Source organism: Amblyomma mixtum, chromosome 9 (genome assembly GCF_055824585.1).
Source record: "Amblyomma mixtum isolate Tamu chromosome 9, ASM5582458v1, whole genome shotgun sequence".
Lineage (NCBI taxonomy): Eukaryota > Metazoa > Arthropoda > Arachnida > Ixodida > Ixodidae > Amblyomma > Amblyomma mixtum.
In genome coordinates this window covers 93,307,879-93,330,612 of record NC_143020.1, presented here as the reverse complement: position 1 = coordinate 93,330,612, position 22,734 = coordinate 93,307,879, and the positions used below count along the sequence as shown (strand labels likewise).

At 46.3% G+C, this 22,734-nt stretch overlaps 2 protein-coding genes and 2 non-coding genes across 4 annotated transcripts; 3 read left to right on the top strand and 1 right to left on the bottom strand.

Moving 5' to 3' along the window:
• The first annotated feature begins 4,195 nt into the window (after positions 1 to 4,195).
• LOC149330155 (uncharacterized) lies at positions 4,196 to 9,083 on the top strand. The gene is made up of 3 exons (XM_089559751.1): positions 4,196 to 4,259; positions 6,016 to 6,331; positions 8,840 to 9,083. The coding sequence occupies exons 1-3, from the start codon at positions 4,196 to 4,198 to the stop codon at positions 9,081 to 9,083; spliced, it is 624 nt and encodes a 207-aa protein (XP_089415877.1).
• Positions 9,084 to 13,081: 3,998 nt separating this feature from the next.
• Positions 13,082 to 13,155, top strand: TRNAT-AGU (transfer RNA threonine (anticodon AGU)). Its single transcript has one exon. It is a non-coding gene; the product is annotated as a tRNA-Thr (tRNA).
• Positions 13,156 to 13,596: 441 nt separating this feature from the next.
• On the bottom strand, positions 13,597 to 13,669 carry TRNAA-AGC (transfer RNA alanine (anticodon AGC)). Its single transcript has one exon. It is a non-coding gene; the product is annotated as a tRNA-Ala (tRNA).
• A 4,555-nt stretch (positions 13,670 to 18,224) lies between these two features.
• LOC149330152 (uncharacterized) lies at positions 18,225 to 20,518 on the top strand. The gene has a single exon (XM_089559749.1). It carries the CDS (start codon positions 18,335 to 18,337, stop codon positions 19,505 to 19,507), a length of 1,173 nt encoding a protein of 390 aa, XP_089415875.1. The 5' UTR covers positions 18,225 to 18,334; the 3' UTR covers positions 19,508 to 20,518.
• The last annotated feature ends 2,216 nt before the right edge of the window (positions 20,519 to 22,734 follow it).

The window sequence follows — 22,734 nt, the reverse complement described above, 5'->3', positions numbered from 1 at the left end:
TAGTTTTTTTTCTTCTCTCAGCAAAAAGCGTCGCTGGTCTCGTACTTACGAGCACTTGGAACGACGAGCGTCGCTGGTCTCGTACTTACGAGCACTTGGAACGACGAGCGTTGAAGCAGTGTGACGTGCCGTACGTTGCAACCATGTTGGTTTGCATGCATAGCGTCTGTAACTAGGTGACTACAGTCAAAGACGCAGTTGTAAATGAAAGACCTGCGAGGAAATAGTTTGTTACAACGCATACAGAACCTCCCTCGTTCGCATGCTATAGCTTTTAGCATAAAGGAACAAACTTGAGAAAGCTTTGTACCATTGCCCCCCTCTTAAATAAACATTGACCCGATGCGTAAAATGAGAACTAAAGGCAACCACCAAAAGAAACAAAGAAAATTCAGACACTATAAATGAGCGCGCATGGTGAGATGACCGACATATACACTGACATTTTAAACAACAGTGCCTTTCACCTCGCGTAATGCTGTTTCAGGAGCACGACATTCACCTAATCTATGGGTATGGCAGCGCAGCTTCGAAGTTGTCGTTTAATCTGGAACGACTTCATAGCACAATTCATCTATTGGCCGAATAATCTTGTAAGATCCAAAAAAAAAACGCCACAACAGTTATTTCACTAAATTCTCGACAAAAGATTGGTGTCCAAACCCAGACTCTGTTAATTCACTTTTATTCTGCGTCTAATCGTCGCAGATTGTAGTGCCGGGCTTGTTTTGCGCTGCAAGGTCTTTGATCCGTGGCTATACTCGGATACAAGTCAAGAACAAAGCGCCAAATACCCCTCACAGGGGAATTCCAGCCAATGACGTCGACAGATTGTCCCGGTTTCTCTGTTAGTCTCTTTGAACTTCTAGCATGGCATAGCAGGGAATGGTAGATGAAAGAGGATTAACTACGGCTTAATCGGATTATCCATGATGTCATGGAAATCAGTGGACAGCATTGGCTGCAGGGCATCCTTTGAGAGGTATCTGATTCTTTGTTCTTGAGTGGTATCTGACTATAAGAAAGTCGCCAGGCTGCTTTTACACGCTGAACGTTGGCGGCGACAATAAAGCTGTGTTCTCTACTGACGCTTGGAAGAATTGCGTAGAGCGCGGTGGTAGTCCACCTGCCATGTACAGGCCGGAACGGAATAACCAGGGTGGTCTCCTGCAAAGCGGAGTTCTCGACCGAAGAAGACTTAGGGGCGGAGGACATTAGAAGTCTAGTGTTCCGCGTCAACATATATCGCAAGCATGTTTGAGATAGTTTTAACTAAGCGCTTCTTGAGGCCGTTCGTCTGCGGATGGTACAAAGTTGTCCTCCGGTGGCTTGTCAGACTGTAGCAATTGATGGCTTGCGTCAGCTGAGCCGTGAATTCCCCCTGTCTGTCACGACCACTTAGGAGGCCGTGTCCCAGCAGGATGGATTCCACGAAAAATTGCACATCTTCTGCTGCTGTGCTGTTGACACGGCTTTTGCTTCGGGGTTGAGGGTCGCCACTAATACCCATTTATTTCCTGACGCCGACGTAGGGAAGGGGCCGATAAGGTCCATAACGATATGCGGGAATGGCCTTGTTGATGATGGCATTGACTTGAGAAGTCCTGCTGGCTTTGTCAGTAGCGTCTTTCGTCTCTGACAATCAGGGCAGATTATAACTTATTGTTCGAGGTCGGCGGACAGTCGTGGCTGGTAGTATTTACATTCAGTGCAGCGTAGGATGCGGGTAAACTCGAGGTGCCCAGTTGTCAGTTCTTCGTGGGGAGCCCGCAGAATTTCTTCTCGAAAGCTGTTAGGAACGTCGAGAAGGAGAACGGACTGAGGGTGAAGTTATTCTTAATGACGACGCTATTTAATTTTTATTTATTGATACTGCGATCTTTTACAAGACCTTCGCAGGGTGGGCACACGGGAAGACAACAACCCAGGCTCAAACGCTGCTCGAGATGAAGAAGCCTTGCCTTCCAAGTTCTGGACGAGGCGTAATACGTCAGACTCAATGAGTTGCTGGTGTGCGAAAGTGTTGGGACTAAGCTGTCATCATCGTCGTGTTTCTATCATGTCTCGACCAGGCTCGTGACAGGCAGTTGGCGTTCTTTCTGATATCTTACAGGCGCGCAAACCCCAATGGCATCACCTTGAGCTCTAAGCTGCTGCCTTATGGGATGACGGTGGTCTTCTTTCGATCTCTTTCGTCAACTTCAATCATCCAGTAGCCGCTCTTGAGTTCACTCGAGAAGTACTTTGCGTTGCAGATTCGGTCCAGCCTGCCGTTGATGCTCCGGACGAGGTAGACATCCTTCCTAGTTACCGCGTTCAAACGACGGTAACCTACAGCGAACTGAAGCGTACCATCGTTCTTCGTCCCCACAACGAGAGATTACGTCCATGGGCTCTTTAACGGCTGGATGATTTCCTCTCGCAGTGTTTCTTTCACTCCATTCTTGACAGCTTCGCGTTTCTGTGCTGACACTCGGAGGGGACTTTGATAGACAAGCTGTGTGTATTCGCCAGCTACGCTGCGGTGATTTGTGCCCGGAGAACAAGAAGAATTTCGCCCCGTCTGTCTCAGTATACCAAAGACAAGGATTCTAAATTAAGGCTGTCTCGCTTCGCAACGATAATAATACTCGCTCATCGCACCAGCTGTGCTGCGTACTCCTTATTATTAGAAATATTTCTTGTTTCCTTCAGGGAACGCCTAATGAACTAAAAATAATTCAGGATTTCCTGCTATCTATTTACACGTATTGATATCTGTTCGCGAAAACATTTTCTGCCCAACTGATATGAGATTTATATTGGGGCCTCTAGGTCCAAGGAGCAATCCACAATCAGGTACCTTACCGACTGAATAAATGTCGCTAGAGTGTCCAATAAGGAGTGAAATTTAAAATGAATATCAGTAATAAATTCAAATAATTGAGCCTCAGAAGACAAGCGTATAGGGAATCTCTGTTTGTTTATAAAGATGAGATCATTATAATCAACATGGTTCATAACATATGGCAAACAGTGTGCTCGAAAAACTTACTACTTGTGTTTGTTGGCGAAATAGACGGTAGTGAGATTCTAAAAGGAGATCCCCCTTTTTGAACACAGCAATGACTCTGGATATTATTGTGTCCTCTAGAAGACCCCCGTGAATTAGTTATTGATTGAACAGGTTGGTAAGAATGAGTCTTGACGATTGTTAAGGTATCTTCAGGAACTGCGCAACGATTTTATCAGGCCCAGCGGCGGACGAGCTAGGCAGTTTCTCCGCCACCGCGAGCACGCCGTGAGGCAAGATTTCAAGTGCCAGCATGAAAGGCATAGATTACGAAGAGGTGGAAAGTACGTGGGTGAGGAGATTATTGCATGCGCCAAAGTAAAGAACAAGTGTTTGGTTTATTGGGGTTTAACGTCCCAAAGCAACTCAGGCTATGAAGGACGCCGTAGTGAAGGGGTCCGGAAATTTCGGCCACCTGGGGTTCTTTAACATGCACTGACATCGAACAGTACACGGGCCTCTAGAATTTCGCCTCCAAAGAAATTCAGCCGCCGCGGCAGGGATCGAACCCGCGTCTTTCGGGTCAGCAGCCGAGCGCCGTAACCACTGAGCCACCGCGGCGGTAACAAGTGTGTTCCTTGGCTTTGAACGGCTTCTATTACTGCGACGTCCACAAATAGCTTGCGACATGCTCCTAAAGCTTTGCAGGCCATACTTATTTCTAGGGCATATTATCACACCGGCCGCCAGTGTAGCCTCTGCTAAAATGCGAACTTTCTGAACCCTCGGTTGGTCAAGTGCAAGGCCCACAAAGCAATTGCAAGCAATGGCATTGCGAGCTTTGCAGCACCGCCTCGGTACGATGCAAAAACAAATAAAAGCATGACTGCATGTGGGTGGCAACTGCATTGAGGTACAATGCATTGTTCCTATCCGGGAAAATAATCGCTCGCACTTCCAGGAACCCACACTGCGCAATTCTGATTCGTGGAAATGCACAAAGTTACTGTTTAATCCTCGCAGGCTGAGACAAGAGCCCTCGAGGAGAGAAGGTTAAGGTCTTTATTTTTTAAGTGCAAAAAGCGCGATCGTCTATTGTCTGAAGAATGCAAGTGCAGGACCAACCTTGTACACATAGAGCAGGACGAGATGTGAGTCATTCAGATCGTGGATATTTCGCTTAACAGAAAACTGTAATTGAATATGTACATGAATATGCTAGCTCTGCTTTTCATGGGAATAGCAACTGTAGGCTCAAAGTCTTTTGGTAAGTAGTATTTATTCAGTTTACTTAGGGCAGGTAGGGACCGCTTATCCTGATCGTGAGAGGGAAATCACTAGAAGAATAAGAATACCGTGTATAGCTGAACCTTAAAGGTAATTGAAAGGATTCCAAGAGAAGGCAAGCGTAGCAGGGGGAGGCAGAAAGTTACATGGGCGGATGAGATTAAGAAGTTTGCTGGGATACGGTGGCCGTAGCTGGCCAAGAACAGGGTTAATTGGAGAGACATGGGAGAGGCATTTGCCCTGCAGTGGATGTAGTCAGGCTGGTGATGATGATGATATATTTAGTGAATTCTTTTATATGCATCTTCTTTTTTAAATTTGAGAAAGTTTGAGTGATCCGCCATTAAGGCGCCCTTTGCATCCTACATCAGTGGCACTAAAGCTCTGCTGGTTCAGCACAGTATAAGTATACCTAATCGTCTACGTACAATTTATGTAGGTATATACAGGCTCTAGTTACAGACTGCTTCAGAAGTCACCAGTGTCGCGCGTACTGCGCGCTTGTGGTTACACGCTATGATTAAACCAACAGCGTCCTTTCATGAATGAAATTTTTCGTCTTATGTGAGGATCATGCCATGGTCAGTGCAAGGAGGAATTCACGTAAAATATCTGTGCCTGGGTATGCCTGCATGAAAAGACAAGGCACTCTCAGTATTGATGTTCGCACCATGGATTTCCAAACTTAGAGCGACGCCGGACCACCATACCGTTCTTGCTCTGAAAAAAAAAAAAACGAAATGCAGTGCTGTGCACAATGCTGTGCATGGGAAGACAGATCATATGCAGAGGATTTGTCAGTTGAAAACTCTACGAGGCAATCGGCACGCCGACTAATTTGCTTTATGCCGGTCACATAGCTGCCTGGAGTACGTACGCTAAATATATTTTGGGCTCACACTCAAAAGGCAGAAGCTGTGCTCAAATGACTACACCGGCACGTGTGCAAACACCTTTATAGAGTGCTGGATGATAAAGAAAAGAAACATTTGCCTAACCAATAGTTCGTTTTGTCAAATTGTGTTTTGTCCTACTCCCGCGAAATTGATTTTCTTGGGTTTGAGAAAATCATTTCGGATTTTATGAAGAAACGTTGCCGGTGAGGATCCAAGGATACAATCACTGATGTGTTACACGTGCAGTTATGAGAGTCGTGCGCAACAGATTCTTCAGACATTTATGTCCTTTCGGCAGGCGGTCTCTGTGCTGAGAGTATTTGCGTGACTTGACTCTGTCACTTGTTTTCTCTAAATCAATCCAGGGGAAAAAAATTGAGAAAGAGAACAAATTGTTCGAGATCAGATTATTACCTATCGGATAGGAGAGCTCGGTCCCAGGGGCTCGAAGTTTGAAAAACAGATATTCACCTAATATGCAATCCTATCTTTCTCGCCACATTTTTGAGCATGAATAGAAAGCGGTCTCATGATCTCCGGGTATCAGCTCCGTCGCTTCAAGCGGTCAGGACTTCTGACTATCCGTACAGCAACAGTCCTGGTAGACTCTCGTACCTCATTTAGCGGAACCACACATCCTTGAGCGAAGTGTCATACTTATTTATTTATTTATTTATTACCTCAAAGGCCCCGGTTGTGGGGCATTACATTACACTCATAGCCTTCGCATTCAAGATGCGAAGGCTATGAGTGTTCACTACATGACATGTATGCTGTGATATATGTGTAGTAATGTTGCTGAATTACACCAGAAAAAGTGACGACTAATTTTCCTTCCAGACGACCGTAGCTTCTGCACCTACTTCGAGGTTCCCGTCAGGGGCTCCAGACCCCAGCGAGACCAATTCTGCAAGCCCTGGATCACCCTCCACAGTGAGCTGGTTAAGCCTCGATGGTGTCTCTGTAGACCAGGATACGTCCGGAACAGCTTTGGGCAATGCATCACGCAGCGGGAGTGCTACAGCTGCGCATACAGGCGCAATGCCGACTACACACCGTGTTCTTCGGCATGTCCTCTGGTCTGCGGCAGGCCCTTGCCCCAGATGTGCTCGTACCAGTGCCTAGCAGGCTGCGCCTGCGCTCCGGGATTTGTCCTGTGAGTATAGACACGTTGAGGAAGTTGGTATCTAATCTATAAGGCACTAATAAGGGACGCGTTTGTAGTCGTCAAGCTGTCACTAGACGCAGAGGCGTACCCATCAGTTCATGCAGGCACATTATTGAACACGAGCTATGATTCTAAAAATTGGCTGTAGCTAACTCAGTTACCTGGATGTGCGTAGCGAGAGGAATGTTTAATCTTATTGTTTAGTTTCGTTATTCCTACGGTTGCATCTTTATCGTTTAGCTTGGTACGTCTCAGTGTTTAGGCTTTGTTGTTACCTGTCGTTAAGTTATGGTTACATTACAGACTAGACATTTTTAAAGTGTAACGCATTTATTTTCAGTCTTTATCTTGTTGTTTCTCAGTTGCCAAAAGGACGGCCCGATGGTCGGTGAAGTAGCAAGCAGCCGTCTCAATGGCTCCGACGCAGTACTGGCGTCGGCCCTGGCATGACATGGCGAACTATACGAGGAACCATCCTCATCTGAATCCACTCGCCTGGCCGCTTCTTACTTACGACGCTTCTCGAGGCGTGCGGCTCGTTCTTTGTCCGTCTCCTTGACTCGCTGCCGCCTCTTGGTTTCGTTCCGACGACGAAGCCTGGCTTCTTTCAGTCTCTCCGACTCATTTTCCATATCTGCCGACGAATTCCACCGAGCCGGCCCTTCTATATGTGCGATGCAACGCCGGCTCCTCCTCTGACGTCATACCAGATGGCGCGCCGAGCGGCGCTGCCAGCTGCGGCGGTTGCTAGGCAGCGGCTCAGCTCGTGGTGTGGCCAGCGGCCACAGCGCAACGGTGAGAATACGGCCAATGTAGCTGGCACTTTTAAAGAAAAAAAGGGGAATTATGAGCGCAAGCATTTCATTTGGAAATGAGTTAGGAAGTGTGACATTCTTCGTGGTTTCAACCTCCCCCAACTCATGTGCTTTCTCGGGGTGAAAAGGTCACAGAGATGCTCGAGGCTGAATTTAACAACACACCTTTAATACTTGAACTGATGTGTGAAGTAGAACAAGATGGCTGAAAATTCTGCAGCTTGACATACACGGCGCAAAACAGCATAAGCTGCTTCGCACTTACGTGGCTTTAGCCAAATACAAGCCTAGCTTGTCGGCGGCAGAGAATGGGTGGGAATGCTATACAGTAACACTAAGCGAGATCAAACGAGATGGACTCGCACTACTACACTATTGTCGCGCGCTGCACCATCTACCTGGTGGGGAGGCCTTTGCAACAACCAGCCGCTAACTCATGCAGCTTGTCGACTGCTGCAGATACTACCATCATTCGCCAGGCACGAACGAAAGTCGTCACGTTTCGCAAACAGGCATACAAGGCTTCGCAACAGGCTTTCAGGAGAACGTTTTCGAAACTTTGGGCATGGACAGTAGAATCTACCTTTGGACGCAACTTTAATCCATCTTGCTGCGCGTAGGGCCGCATCCAGCGACAGGGATTCTGAGCCGAATATGGACTGACTTAGAGGTCAGTTTTCATGTTCAGTTTCTCGGTGCAATAGAACAAGAAGTTCGTTTTACAAATATGAAAGTTATATGTGCATACTTGTCTGAACTTCGTATCATTATTATTCTCTGTTGTTGCCATGTTTCGCATAATTTCCAAATTTTCATGAAAAAAGCCCTGAAAAAAAAGCGTTCTTTTTTTCTAGCCATTCAAAACGTCCAGACATTTTACATCGCTAGGCAGGAGACCCAAAGTCTGCACCGCTACCTGCGGCACTCGGCCATGACGTCAGAAGATCTGATATGTGTATTGCGCCGCGAAATGGGAGTGAGACTAAGGTCTTAGTTCATACTTCTCCTCTTCAACCTTCATCCGCCCCCTACACTCCTGTATTCGCAATAACAAGTATTTTCGCCCAGATTTACTTTAAATCTCTGCTTGCTCCTTGGGTTTGCGTTATTTGTTAGGAAATTCTGAGTTCCCAGAAACACTTCCACTGACGTATAGTTTAGAAGAACTTCTATTTGGGCTAGATGGTTCATTGTACTCGAAAATGGAAAAACGTAGGAGAGCGCTTGTCCTACGTCGTTCTTGAACTGTGTGTGTGTGTTTTTCGGCGCTACTGTTTTTTCCACTTCCACTGAAGAAGAGCTACCACACATTGTCTTGTAGGACAGTGAATTTACTGCCTGCGGAACCAGCTCAAAGCACAGATAATGATGTTCGCTGACATTTAAAACTTTTACTCAAGCTGCTATTGTTAAGATGCACCAGAGCTCACTTAAATGATCGTTTAAATCTAGCATTTATGCAGTGGCGAAATTCTACCGACAGCTTTCTGATTTTTGAAGCCGCTGTCTAGTGTTTTCAGAAAACCTAGCGAGTCGCCTTTCACATGCCTTTACCACTTTTTGTGGGCATTCTGCATCAGAAGTTAGTTCTGAGATAACGGGACAATTTTCTCGGGCCTTCTTTGCATCTACACACCTTCCGGTTGATATCACGCATACTACTAAATGGTTTCTTTCGCAGTGACCCATGGCAGCGGCGCGAATGCATGCTGGCAAGCTGGTGTTCCCCACAGTGCCCCCGGTACTCAACATTCGGCGCATGTTCTAACACTTGCTCGCCGATATGCGGTTTGTCTCGACCAGACAGATGCCAGTCGGAGTGCTACTACAGCGAATGCGTATGTCAGCAGGGGTACGCCATGGCGATCCATAACGGCACAGAAGTATGCGTGCCAAAGAGCCAGTGCTCATCGGTGTTAAAATAAATGCCAACGTGAAGGCGTTCACCAACTGTGTCATGTGTTTTATTCTTGCAGTCATGATTTTTAATCCCTTCAGGTATACCGATACCAAGGCAAATGTGTATGGCATTCAGCCTTGGTGCGATAGAATAATTAAGCTTTGTGTGCCGCCCCATCCAGAACCGACACAGAGCGCAAAAAGTGTGCAATGGATGTTCGCTAACATGTTGGTTCCTAGGAAGTGAAAGATGCAACCTTAAAAACTAGATCATTAGTCTACTACTCGGAGGGGTTACTAAACCTGGGCAGGGATTACTTCGCCGACCGTTTTAGAGCAGTCGGGCGCAGCAACCAGTAATGGGGCCTGAGTTACAGCCATCGGTGCGTTACGCGGGTGACTATTCGTCGGGCAAAGTCACACGTGGTCTGTTATCCATCCATTTCGCAAGGCGAGCGTTCGTTGAAACAGACGCAGAGGAAGAGAGGGTTGAAAGAGGGGGAAGGTTTGAAGGTTCGAAGGGCCACTAGTGGCTTCACGAACCTAGTAATTGTGCTCGAACCGATCCGTGAACCGGTCGCGTTTCGACGTCACGTCTTAACAACGATCACGACACTAGATAAACGAAAAACGTCGCATTTACATATATCGGTCCAAATCTACTCGTATATAAGCTTTTGAGCTTCGTCGAACTCCTCCTTTAGAGATCGCATTTATGAGTTACGTACAGCTATTTACATGGCACTCATTTACACATAAATTTGAGTAGGCTATTACAAAAAGTTTCGCGAGAGCTTGCGAAACACAAATACCGTAGATACAGGCTTCCTACCTCGTCATGCATTCGTGTATTGCATTGTGTACTGCATACCGTAAAATAAGAACTAAGGGACTAATTACGCCGGCGGGATGTGTTTACGGGAGAATGTGACGTGCTGAAAATGCTTTTTTTTTCGTATTTGTAGAGAAACTTACTCGGGTTGCATACTGGGGGTTGTATGACCCGCCAGAAAAAAAAAATAATTATCGTTTCCTAAAAATGCTCTGAAATACTCTCAAGCAACGCTGCAAGAGATATAAATTGAGATAAATGAATTAAAAACAAATGTGCATGCTACAAGGTTTCAATTCATGTTACGCGCATCATCAGCCACTTAAGAATAATGCCGAGAATTCAACTGCGCACATAAATATTTGTCTTCCGCCAGCAGCTTTACACTTTTTATTCTGCATACCGATGCACGTTATTCAACGCACAAATCTCCCTGTTCACATGAATTTCCATGAATTTACATGAATTTACCGCCCAATCACTAACAGTACTGACGCTGGCATTCTTCAACAAGATCTTAACCGAATCCAAACTTGGTGCGAACGTTGGTTAATGTCTCTCAATATTTCCAAAACATGTTTAATCTCATTCCATCGTCGGCAGATGCATACTCCTTCTAAATACACTCTTTTCGGTTCAGAAGTATCGTCCGTCTCTTCCTGTAAGTACCTGGGTATTACTGTAACGCAAAACCTAACATGGTCATCTCATATCACGAACATCGCTAACGAAGCTAATCGTACCCTTGGTTTCATACGGCGCAATCTACGTTTTGCCACCCCATCCATCAAATCATTAGCATACACAACTTTTGTCCGTCCTAAACTAGAATATGTTTCGGCAATATGGGATCCTCACCAGTCTAACCTCTCTTTAACCTTAGAAAAAATACAAAATCGAGCTATCCGTTTCATTTATTCTGACTATTCGTACTACACTAGTGTGTCTGCCTTAAAAACTAAAGCTAACTTACTCAGCCTTGAAATGCGACGAAAAATTTCTCGATTGTGCCTCTTTCATATGTTTTATCATTCATCTTTAGGAGAATCAGTCATATCACCTGCTTATCGCCTCTCAAGCCGTATTAACCACCATAAGGCCGTCTACGCCCCCACCGCAAGAACTACCGCTCATTCTCGATCTTTTTTCGTCACGTCATCCCGGGACTGGAATGATCTACCACAGGACGCCGTGCATCACATCAACGCCATCCATTTTAAGAACGCCATCAAGACCATTATTGTTTAACTGTCATGCCCATCCCTCATGTAATGCCACATACCAGGGGCCTTTGAGGTATCAAATAAAAAAAAAGAATGAACGAAATCTTTGCGAGCTGCTGCTTAGAATGAAATTTACTAAAAGAGTTTCAGTTTTTTTAGGAAACAAAAATCCGGTAAATTCGGAAAAACGTTTAAAATTTGCATGGCTACTGCAATGTGCTTAGTGGCGCAGAACACTCAGAAACAATACTGGATTGTGGAATGTTCGATACCTTTAAATGATAATTTAACCCCATCAGAAACAGCTGGTATGAGCGAAGGAAGTATTTTGTAGAACAGACCAAATGAATTTTATAGGACTTCATGATCCTATAGGGCATAATAGTCCTATAGGACTTACAGGATTGTATAAGACAGACGTATTTCCTCGTTTAATACATTTGCATTGAGTTAATCGGTGCTCGATATTCTCGGCCATCAGGTGACGCATACTTCTACAAGGGAACACAGAGCATGTTTACTAAAACTTCAATCGACAGTTTTTAGGTAGCATACATACGCAGTGCGAAGGATATGCAGTAAAGTTTCTGTAAGGGCAGAAATTCTTAGTCAATGGTTGCAACAATGCAGTCACAGGTATGACTAGGGCCTGAGCATGATGTTTTCAAATGAGTAGTGATAAAATAAGGTCTGGTTATCTTGAGTGCCATCCACTAACTTGGTCGCAACAATAACCACTTGTGATTACCATTACTGAGTGAATGTAATCAGTATGTGCCTCAGCATAGAATCGACCACCTGCAGTCTCGTCTTTAGCAATATATTGAAAGAAGTCTATGCGAAATCCGTGCGTCTTTACTGGTGCATTGTATTTCGTGATCCCATCACAGCTTGCTTTTAGTCTTAATCCGTGCGCTTCGCGCCGTACGTGTAGGCGATCCAGGCGCGTGCCTTCCATCCAAAATCACGTTGCCGTATATACATTGGTATTATGCGTGCGCCTTGCCTCTTTAACCGAGGAAAAATTAGCATGTACACCAAGTCGCAGCGCCAGCAAAGACTATAGGCGGGAAGGAAAAGAAGTTTTTGCACTACTTCTATAAAATATGGCTGGCTGTTTATAATTTCTAAGCACGAAGTATTGCGAGAAAGCAAAGTGGGGCAAACAAATTTTGGAGTGGGGCAAACCGATTCTGAGGGTGTCCCAGGCCGATTCCAAAGTGGGTCAACTTAATTGTCAAACTTCCGGGGGTGGACCACCCAAACATCGGGAGTGGGCCAAGCCCATTTTTTGGAGGTGGGCCAATTTAATTTGGAGACTAGGGCAAGTCTGTATTCCACCTGAGCGCACCCAGACTCACCGGCAGTCTAATTCTTCCATGGTCAGTCCAAGGGCAAATTTCGGGTGTCCTAAACATATTTGACACATGACTCATATGCCATACCATGTGTTGCCATCTGTATCCTGCAGAGTAATACTTACATTATACTTTGCTTGGTGTCTGACATGTCTTTGAATTGCCCGAGGTCATTCCAAGGTCGAATTAGGGGAGCTCTTAACCATGATTGCGAAATTACTCATGTGCCATACCATGTGTTGCCAACCTTAACCTGCAGGGCCATCCTCAAATTGAGCTTTCTTTGGTGTCTCAGACGTCTTTGTATCGAACAAGGTCATTGCAAGGTCAAATATTGGGCCGTCCTGCCATGTTTGTGACACGATTGATGTCCGTACCATGTGTTTCCATCCTTATCCCGCAGGGGCATCCCCGGAATTGAGCATCTCTTGCTCCATTGCCTTGCACATCCATTCCCTCACTGAGCCTGGCTGATGCTTCATTTATTTTTTTCGCATGAGACAACGCCGAAATTGCTGGGGGTAGGCTAGAAGTGCTATCACAATTAGAAAGAATGAATGGTGTTTGAGAGGCAGTGGGTGAATATTAAAGATGTTCCCTGCCAACTCGTCGGCGCCGTGGCTTAGTTGGTTAAAGCGCCTGTCTAGTAAACAGGAGATCGTGAGTTCGAATCTCGCCGGTGCCTGGGTTCATTTTTTGTTCAATTTTAGTGGTTCTGAAGTCTTCCTCGTTTTGCCCGTCGACTACCGAGGACAACAGCTAACCCATAATAAAGACCATATCCACACAATTAAGCGGTCACGTCACCCCCGCAACATTCTCGACAACCCTCGAGATACCATCCTATATGGTAACTGCTTTTACAATCCTTGTCTCACAGAAAGGAATGTTGTCTTCAGATAGGAGGAGATCAAGCGATTAAACCTTGACGCCATACTAACCAAAAATTGTGGACCGGGTGTAGTTACCAGAAATTCTCTCATGTAGTTACCAGCCTAAAAGACAAGCAGCATTCAAATGCATGTGTAAAGCTTCATCGGAGTTCGTATTTAAGGGAAGCGTACATAGTGTACAGCTGAACAATGCGCTGAAGAGGGAAGTGCCTAAAGAACAAACAATAAAAAAGTGGAGGTGCTGGGTATCGATCCCAGTACCTCTCGCATGCTAAGCGAGCGCTCTACCATCTGAGCTACACCCCCGGACGCGCTTCCCGAGGTAGCGGGTCTATGTGAAAGCTCAGAAGAACAGAAGGGAATCTAGGTCGCGCGACAACAACTAAAGAAGTCCGTAGAAACCGGTTGCGACCGGCCCTCTGCGTAGCATACGGGCGCATTTCCATGCACCAAGGAAAACTACGGCCGGTGTTGGAATGAAACAAAAATTTCCCTTCAGGTGAAGTCATCTGATTAAAACAAACGAGGTACAAATAAAGAGTTAGGCAGTATAAATGTTCACACGTCAGGCTGCAAGGTTTTATGAAGCTTACGGCGCTGAACTAGACACCCAAACACAAAAGAAAGGATATAAGACGATACGAAACTTTATGTTTTTCCTCATGTGGTTCTACGTCTACCTCGGCCTGCTCTGCAAGCTGTCTGACAATGGCGACAGTTTAGCACCGTAGCTTTGTGCACCCAATGGTCGCTTCATCGATCTCTCTTCTGCGAATGTGTTGTGGAAAACATGCGGCTCTCTAGAATGTTGTGAGCGTTGCTTTCACCAACTACTCTCTGAGCTTCGGTTCTAAAAGGAATAGGAACCGAAACCATGGACATCTTTCGCAGTTGCACTCGTTTGTAGACCATCCAGAGGACCAACAAACTTTGCAGCTGACGATCCTTCTATACGTTTGCTTATGGCCTGTAATTTCATGCGTATACCGCGTGCGTTTACTATCGGCGAAACCTTCTACGTACGATGATTCCATGTGGCAGTCTGAAGGCGACTCGTAATGAAAGCAGGTCTATTTAGACAGAGTTTACCTGCTATGTTTATCGCCACCGTGACGGATGTCGGCGGCGCTGTGGTCCTTGACGAGCAGTGTACGCCCCATGCCATTGTGATAACAATGGCAGTGACTTAGCTCAGCTAGGCAAGGCTATACTAAGCGAAAGAAGTTTCGTCTAATGACATTTGGCAGCTACGTCGTATTTCGGCTGGCGAAGCGAGCGGAGGCAAGCGCAACGATGAGGCAAGCGGTGTGACGTCATGCCAGAAGGCGCGGCGAGAGCGCGGCGTCCGCCAACTGCGCCGGTTGCTAGGCAACGGCTCAAGGTCGGTCTCAGTGCCTCCTCGGAGCACCGCCAGAGTGAAATCGCAAGTTCGTGGCCAATGTAGCTTTCGCTACAAAAGCTGTCCAGTGCTTGGACAGCCTTGTACGCGATAGAGCATGAGCGTCGACTTACCGTGCATGAAGAAGCGTCACTGGTTGCTCTCGAATACGCGTAGGCGCTTCTGCGCTGTCTAACTCCTTTTATAATTTTCCTCTTAGTGGAACAAAACCAACTCACTACGGTTTCTATTTTATCGTTCCATTTCTGAATGCCTGACCTGATACTTTCCGGTGCTGAGTGAGGAAGAGCTCAGCTACAGCCCCCCCCCACATGGTCGAAGTAGTAAATCACTGAATGAAATAGGACGAAGGCAAAATACGAAAACAGTAATGTTATGCCTGTCTAATATTTTTTATGCAAAACGTCAGCTACATGAAATTTTTTTGACCAAAATTCCTTAGTGTTACTTCACATGAACATTGTGTAAACACACTCATACGCAACAATATTGGACGAAAAGTATTTCTGAGGGGAAAATATGAGCGCAATTTTTTCAAAGTATGCAAGATTTTACTATAACATCAATATAACAGCAGATAACTGGACGACAGTCTTCCATTTTTATATAGGACTTTATAGTGCTATATGGCATAATAGTCTTACATCACTTACAGGATGTCATAATACATCGTGGGAGGGAACAGCGCGAACAAGACGACAGACGAAGCAAGAGGACACAAAGACGAGCGCTGAGCGTCTTCACCGCTCGTCTTTGTGTCATCTTGCTTCGTCTGTCGTCTTGTTCGCGCTGTTCCCTCCCACGATGTATTATTACAAACTCGCCCAGCTATCCATCCTTCTTCAAAGGATGTCATAAGACAGATGTATTACGTGGTTTCATACATCTTCATTGAGTTACGGGATGTCCAGCTTTCCTGGACATAACCAACTAGCGTCATACGATGTTCGCTACTTGCGACCATCGTATGACGCTAGTTGGTTATGTCCAGGAAAGCTGGACATGTGAAAACTTTGAGACGTCTACAAAGGGACACAGAGCATGTTTTCAAAAACTTCAACAGACAGTTTTTAAGTAGCACATATATACAGTATGAAGGATATACAATCAAAATCCTGTAAAGGTGGAAAATTATAATTTTGGGAACAGCACAGTCACAGGTAAGAATAGACCTGAGATAGGTGTTTTCAAAATAATAGTGATAAATTAAGCAGTGGTTGCCTTGAACACCATTCACTAACTCGATCGCAACAACGTTCTCTTGTGGTTACCTGTTGTTAGTGAAAGTAATCAGTATGTGAATCAGCACAGAAGCGACCACCCAGCCTCATCTTTATCATTATACTGAAAGCAATATACAGGGTGTTTCACGTAACTTGATCCAATGATTTAAAGAAAGCGGTAAGCCGCAGCCCGCTGAAACCAACGACACATTGTTCGCCATCATATGGCCCTCCTGAGAATAATTTTTTATTGCGCTTGATTTGTTAATTAACTAAGATGAATTAGGCAAATTTTCAAATATTCATTTTAGTGCCGAGACCGTTCTGTTAGGTTTTAGAGCAAGCTTATAACCAACCGACCCAGTTTATTGTCCCGTCGTATCTCCTACGGGGTCCTTTTTTGCGCCATCTAAAGAACGCCCGCGAAATATGAAAAAATACCACGTGACTGCGCTCGTGCGCTACCAAATTGCAGCGCTCTCAACGGAGTTTCGAGCAAATGGAGCGTGCCCGCGGTGTTGACGCACCGTCAAGCCGCTGCTAAGAGCGGCGGCCGTTCACTTCGCCACGGTGAGTGGGCACGCTGCGTTTGCTCGAAACGCCGTTGAGAGCGCTGCAATTTGGTATCGCACGAGCGCAGGCACGTGGTATTTTTTCATATTTTGCGGGCTCTCCTTAGATGCCGGAAAAAAAGACCCCGTAGGAGATACGATGCGACAACAAACTGGATCGGTTGTATATAAACCTTCTCTACAACCTAACAGAACGGTCTCGGCACTAAAATGAATGTGTGAAAATTTGCCTAATTCATCTTACTTAATTAACTGATTAAGCGCAATAAAAGATATTCTGAGGAGCGCCATATGATGGCGAACAATGTATCGTTGATTTCAGCGGGCTGCGGCTTACCGCTTTTTTTATATCCTTGGTTAAAGTTACGTGAAACAAACTGTATGCGAAATCCGTACGTGTTTAGTGGTGCATGGTATGTCGTATTCCACCACTGCCTGCCTTTAGTCTTAATCCGTGCGCTTCCCATCGTACAAGTAGGCGATCTAGGCGCGTGGCTTCCATCTGATATTACCCGCCCGTATATAGATTCATATTATGGCTTCTGACTTGCCTATTTCACCTATAATAAATTAGTATGCATACCAAGTCGCAGCGCCGGCAGAGACTAGGCGGGAAGGAAAAGAAGTTTTTGCACTACTTCTATAAAATATGGCTGGCTGTTTATAATTTCTAAGCACGAAGTATTGCGAGAAAGCAAAGTGGGGCAAACAAATTTTGGGGTGGGGCAAACCGATTCTGAGGGTGTCCGAGGCCGATTCCCAACGTGGGTCAACTTAATTATGAAACTTCCGGGGGAGGAGCACCCAAACTTCGGGAATGGGCCAAGCCAATTTTTTGGAGGTGGGCCAATTTCATTTGGAGTCTAGGTCTAGTCTGTATTGCACCCGAGTGCACCCAGACTCACAGGCAGTCAAATTCGCCCAAGGTCAGTCCAAGGGCAAATTTCGGGTGTCCGAAACATAACTGGCACATTCCTCATGTGACACACCATGTGTTGCCATCTTTATTCTGCAGGGTCCTCCCTAAATTAAGCTTTGCTTGGTGTCTGAAATGTCTTTGATTTGGCCGAGGTCATTCCAAGGTCGAATTTCGGACGCTCTTAACCATGATTGGGAAATGACTCATGTGCCATACCTTGTGTTGTCAATCTTACCTTGCAGGATCATCCTCAAATTGGGCTTTGTTTGGTGTCTCATACGTCTTAATATTGAACAAGGTCATTGCAAGGTCAAATATTGGGCCGTCCTACCATGTTTGGGACATGATTGATGTCCGTACCATGTGTTTTCGTCCTTATCCCGCAGGGGCATCTCCGAAATTAAGCTTCTCTTGGTCCATTGCCATGCATATCGATTCCCTTACTAAGTCTGGCTGATGCTTTATTTTCTTCGCGTGAGACGTCGCCGAAATCTCCCGGGGAGGGGGGAGGGGGCTAGAAATGCTTTCGCAAAAAGAAAGAATGAATGCTCATTGATAGGCATTCGGTGAATATTGAAGATGTTCCCTGCGCTCCCGTTGGCGCCGTGGCTTAGTTCATTCCAAACCATCGAGCTGGCAGCCGTTCTGTGCGGCTGTGCTTCAACATGCTTCTTGCTGGAAACAGCGCATCGGCCGTTGGCCGAGGTCTACCGACGTCTCAGGACACTACGGACTCGTACAAAGTTGTACTTCCTTAAGGGTCGCCTTAAGGGTCGCCCGTACCGAGCACCTGACTTCCGTGACGCACTCGCACAGATATTGGATCTCCGGGAAATTTTGTGCATTGGTCAATACCAAATGAGCCACGTGTGGATGGTTACCTGCGAGAGTAGTTCCTCCAAACAGAAGCTTGTTAACAAAGCGGAGTTTCCTGTCAAAGGACTGCGGTGCATGGTGTTTGACCCGGATACTAAGAACATCAAGGTTAAGCTCCTTTGGCTTCCCCGCTATATGGAACACCGGAGGATTGTGGAAGCATTAGAGCCTTATGGCACGGTTCAGTCTGTGGAGCGTGAAAAGTGGCGGTGCCCAGGGATGGAGCATATGGAAACGTCGAACCGTGAAATCTCCCTCACACTCAAGGATGGAGTGTCAGCAAGCACAATCCCACACACACTTAATGTTTATGGAGTGCAGGCATTAGTCCTTATCCCAGGGAGACCTCCACTGTGCCTCCGATGCAGCCGGGTTGGGCATGTACGGCGCCAATGTCGCACGCCTCGGTGCACCCAGTGCCGACGCTTTGGCCATAATGCGGAGAACTGTGTCTTGAGTTACGCTGACAGGCTGCGTCAAGGCCAGTGGTCACGGGAAGATGACGTGGCATTAGAACACATCATGGATGTGTCTGAGGTTGTCGACGCGACCGGAGAACTAAGTCGTGAGCATCGAATAGATGGGGAACAGAAGACTTCAACACCTCAAATCAACACGGAATATGAAGCGACTGGCCATCTAGCATCCGCGCCTCCAGAACGAAAACCGCCGGACCCGGGCCCCCCCGTGAGTGCTACAGAGACTGCTGTGCTTGCTGCACAGGAACACCTCGTCGCCACAGGTCAACGTCCGGATATGCCTCCTGTGGAGTCAGACGAGGCAATACAGCCAGTGAATGCTCGCCGATCCTCCTCTGTTGCTGATTCTGCTTCGTCGTTGGAGGGTAACGGTGAGCCGTGTGTGGCGTCGATCTCTGGCGTGTCCGGTTCTCTGTCGGCTGTCAGTGTGGCAGCGAGTGATGTGCTCCCCTCGGGTTCGTGGGCCGAGGCCTTGGCTGTATCAGAGGAAGACATGGACAGCACTGCACCTTTGAAACGTCCAGCAGCTGACGAGGTGTGTATCGATGGCGCTGACCACAAGGCACAATGTGTAGAGGCCACGGGAAGGGTGGCGTTAAAGAGGAGGGCGATGTCTGCCCGAGAGGCCGCCAATTTGGAGGCGGGCCACCCCATTCCAGGGGATGGCGTTTGTTAAGACTGGCACCAAAAATGGCGAGCGTCGCAGCATATCAAGTCGCTACCCTTAACGTTAGGGGTATGCGTAATCGTAGGAGGCAACAGCAGGTACGGCATCTCTTAAAGAAATGGAGTGTGTGTGTGGCCGCTATCCAGGAAACAAAGTTGTCCTCTGATGAAGAGACAGCAGCTGCTCTCGAGCCTTTTTTGTCGGAATACAACATTATTGTTAGCCACGCGAGAGGCTTATCAGGAGGTTGTATGCTATTCCTGGCGAACACGCTAGAGATGACAGCCTTGTCTTATTGCATAGATGACGAGGGGCGACTTATATGCTGTGATCTCACAATTTCAGGTGTACAGTGGCGGATCATTTGTGTTTACGCCCCCACAAAGCAGCGCGAGAGAAGGCTCTTCTTTCTGTCATTAGTTGAACATTTGTGCACGGACCGCAAAATTATATTGTTGGGAGATTTTAATTGCGTTTGTAGGGATGAGGACCGATCAGTGGTATGTAAGAGATACGACCCTAGTGCTGCATTACTTACCGACTTGGTTTCTGAATATAGTCTTGTGGATGTGGGACAGGAAAAAGGCGACTGTATACATTTCACTCATTTTCAGTTTTCCTCTAATGCTCGCCTTGACAGAATTTACGTTTCTGTAGACGCGTTAGCAAGTGTGTTTGGCTACTGGGTGCGCCCCATCTTCTTCAGTGACCACTGTATGGTGTCTCTTCAGATAGGGAGGTACACTCGGCATGTACTTCACCCTCGATGGGAGTTGTGGAAGATGAATAACTGTCTGCTCTCAGACGAAATCTTTCAGCGTGCTGTACCTACTTGTTTGAAGGACGTATGGTCACGCCGTGATCTGTCCGTTTTTCAAAAGTGGGATTTGTTTAAACAGGAGATCAAAAACTTGGCAATTGAGGCCTCAGCAAGAATCGCTTTCCTGAAGAGACACCACCTTCGTGAGCTTGGGCGCACCCTAACGGAGCTACATGAGCTAGAGAGGGTAAACCCGGGTGCCTATCTCGAAGAGATTAATAACGTTAAAGCAGAGCTTCAACAATTTGCGACAGAAAGATATAAGGGGGCCTTGATACGATCTCGGTCCCGAAGGTTTCTTGATGAGCAACCTTCACGTCGGGCCCTGAATGATGAAAGAGAGAATGCTCTTGCGAAGGAAATATTGGAAATTCAGTATGGTGATTGCACATACAGCGATGCGCCTGGTATTCTTGCTGCTTTCTTCGACTATTATCGAAAGCTGTTTGGTAGTTGCGATGATACAAATCAGGGTTTCGATTACAGTTCCTTACTCGGAAACTTCCCTCGACTAGACGATGAGAAGTGTGCTATAGTGAAGGGATCTATCACTTTGGATGAAATTCAATCAGCCATTTCTGCCCTGCAGAGCCAGAAATCTCCTGGGCCAGATGGTATTACTAGCGAATTCTATAAAACTTTTTCGCCTTGCCTAGTGCCTGTTTTGATGGAAGTTTTCCAAGCATCTTATGATGTGGGTGTCCTGCCTCCCACTTTCTATTCTGGGCACACAATATTAATTCCCAAAAGCAAAGATACTAATCGGTTGAAAACTGTTGAGGGATATCGTCCAATTTCCCTCTGCAATGTTGATTACAAAATTTTTGCCAAGGTTCTTAGCAGTCGTCTGCAGCTCGTCATTATGGACTTGATAGGTTCGCATCAGGTCTGTGGTATTAGAGGCCGTAGTATTCAAACACATATCCATATTGCACGTTCAGTATTAGAGACAATATCAGATGAGACAGGCCAAGTTGCTCTGATTCAAATTGACTTGGCGAAGGCTTTTGATAAAGTTCGGCACGATTTCTTGTTCGCGGTCTTGGAGTATGCAAATATTGGTGACGTCTTGCTCAAAGGCATAAGGCTGTGCTATAAGAACTCCTATACAAGGGTTATTGTTAATCAGGAGCTAACGAAACCAATACCACTAGAAGCATCTGTTCGTCAAGGATGTCCACTGTCTCCATTGTTGTTTGCCCTATATCTGGAACCCCTCTGTCTCAGTATAATTAACAGCGTAGCTATCCGCGGTTTCTCTCTGGCTCGATGTGAAGTTAAAGTTTTAGCCTATGCTGATGATGTCGCCCTCTTTTGTTCTGACAAAAAGAGTGTACTTGAGGCTCTAAACTTGACTAAACAGTTCTGTGATGTATCAGGCGCGGCTCTTAATTTAGAGAAATCCAAAGGCTTTTGGTTGGGTTATTGGGGAACTAGGCCAAGCCAGTTCGGTGGCATATGCTGGGACAGTAGCCCTCTTGAGTACCTAGGCGTTCCGCTGCACCAAGTTCGCAACAGTACAGCCTACTGGGATTCACAAATTGTAACTCTACGGCGGCAAACACAGGCTTGGATGGGTAGGGAAGTCTCAGTGTTTGCGAGGGCACAGGTCTGTAACATATTTTTGTTTGCAAAGCTCGCGTATGTCCTTCAAGTCCTGCATTGTGCGAGGAGGAAGGTGCAAGCAATACACAGAATATTTGCAACATTCGTGTGGCGCTCTCAATGGGAGCCCATGAGGCGTGACAACTTGTTCCTTCCCGTAGAGGGTGGTGGAGTGGGTCTTGTTCACCTGTTCGTGCATCAACTTGTTTCCCGTTTTTTCTTTTTAAAATCGGCAAACCACCCGTTTCTGGTAGCTGTGCTCATTAGGCGGCTTAGTTTTCATTTGCCTTACTTATTCGCACCGACTGTGCAGGCTCGTGAGGGGACTTTGCGGGGATTCCTCAAGGAGGTTGCTGACACTTTCAATTTCCTCACTGCGCGCTTCTCTTTAGATTACCTGTATAGCCTCTCGAGAAAACAGATGACCCAGGCTCTCACTGAGTCTTTGTTCCCTACACCATTGTATCGGCAGCCTTATCTGGGGTCTTTGGACATCAGTGTTCTAAAGCGTGTTAGGCGGATGTGTATTCAGGCAGCCGCTAAAACGTTCTTTTTCAAACTACACACAGCGACGCTGCCTGTCAAGACATTTCTTAATGACAAGGGGATGTTTGTACCTTGGAATGTGAATTGCCGTCTGTGTAACGTGCCTGAGACAATTGATCATTGTTTTATCCTGTGCCGTGATGCCATGTTTTTTTGGGACATACTACAACGAACTCTCAAGAAGGACATTGAAATTACACCGTACACTATTAGATTTCTGCCTGTTGACAAAAACTCTGTTGTGCCTTATGATCTGTTTATGTTG

Excerpts from the sequence above, each read along its gene's own strand:
- LOC149330152 (XM_089559749.1), top strand. The coding sequence starts at position 18,335 with ATGAGCCACGTGTGGATGGTTACCTGCGAGAGTAGTTCCTCCAAACAG.
- LOC149330155 (XM_089559751.1), top strand. The coding sequence starts at position 4,196 with ATGTACATGAATATGCTAGCTCTGCTTTTCATGGGAATAGCAACTGTA. Across the intron at positions 4,260-6,015 it reads TGTAGGCTCAAAGTCTTTTG|ACGACCGTAGCTTCTGCACC; the intron begins GTAAGTAGTATT and ends TTTTCCTTCCAG. Across the intron at positions 6,332-8,839 it reads TGCGCTCCGGGATTTGTCCT|TGACCCATGGCAGCGGCGCG; the intron begins GTGAGTATAGAC and ends TTTCTTTCGCAG.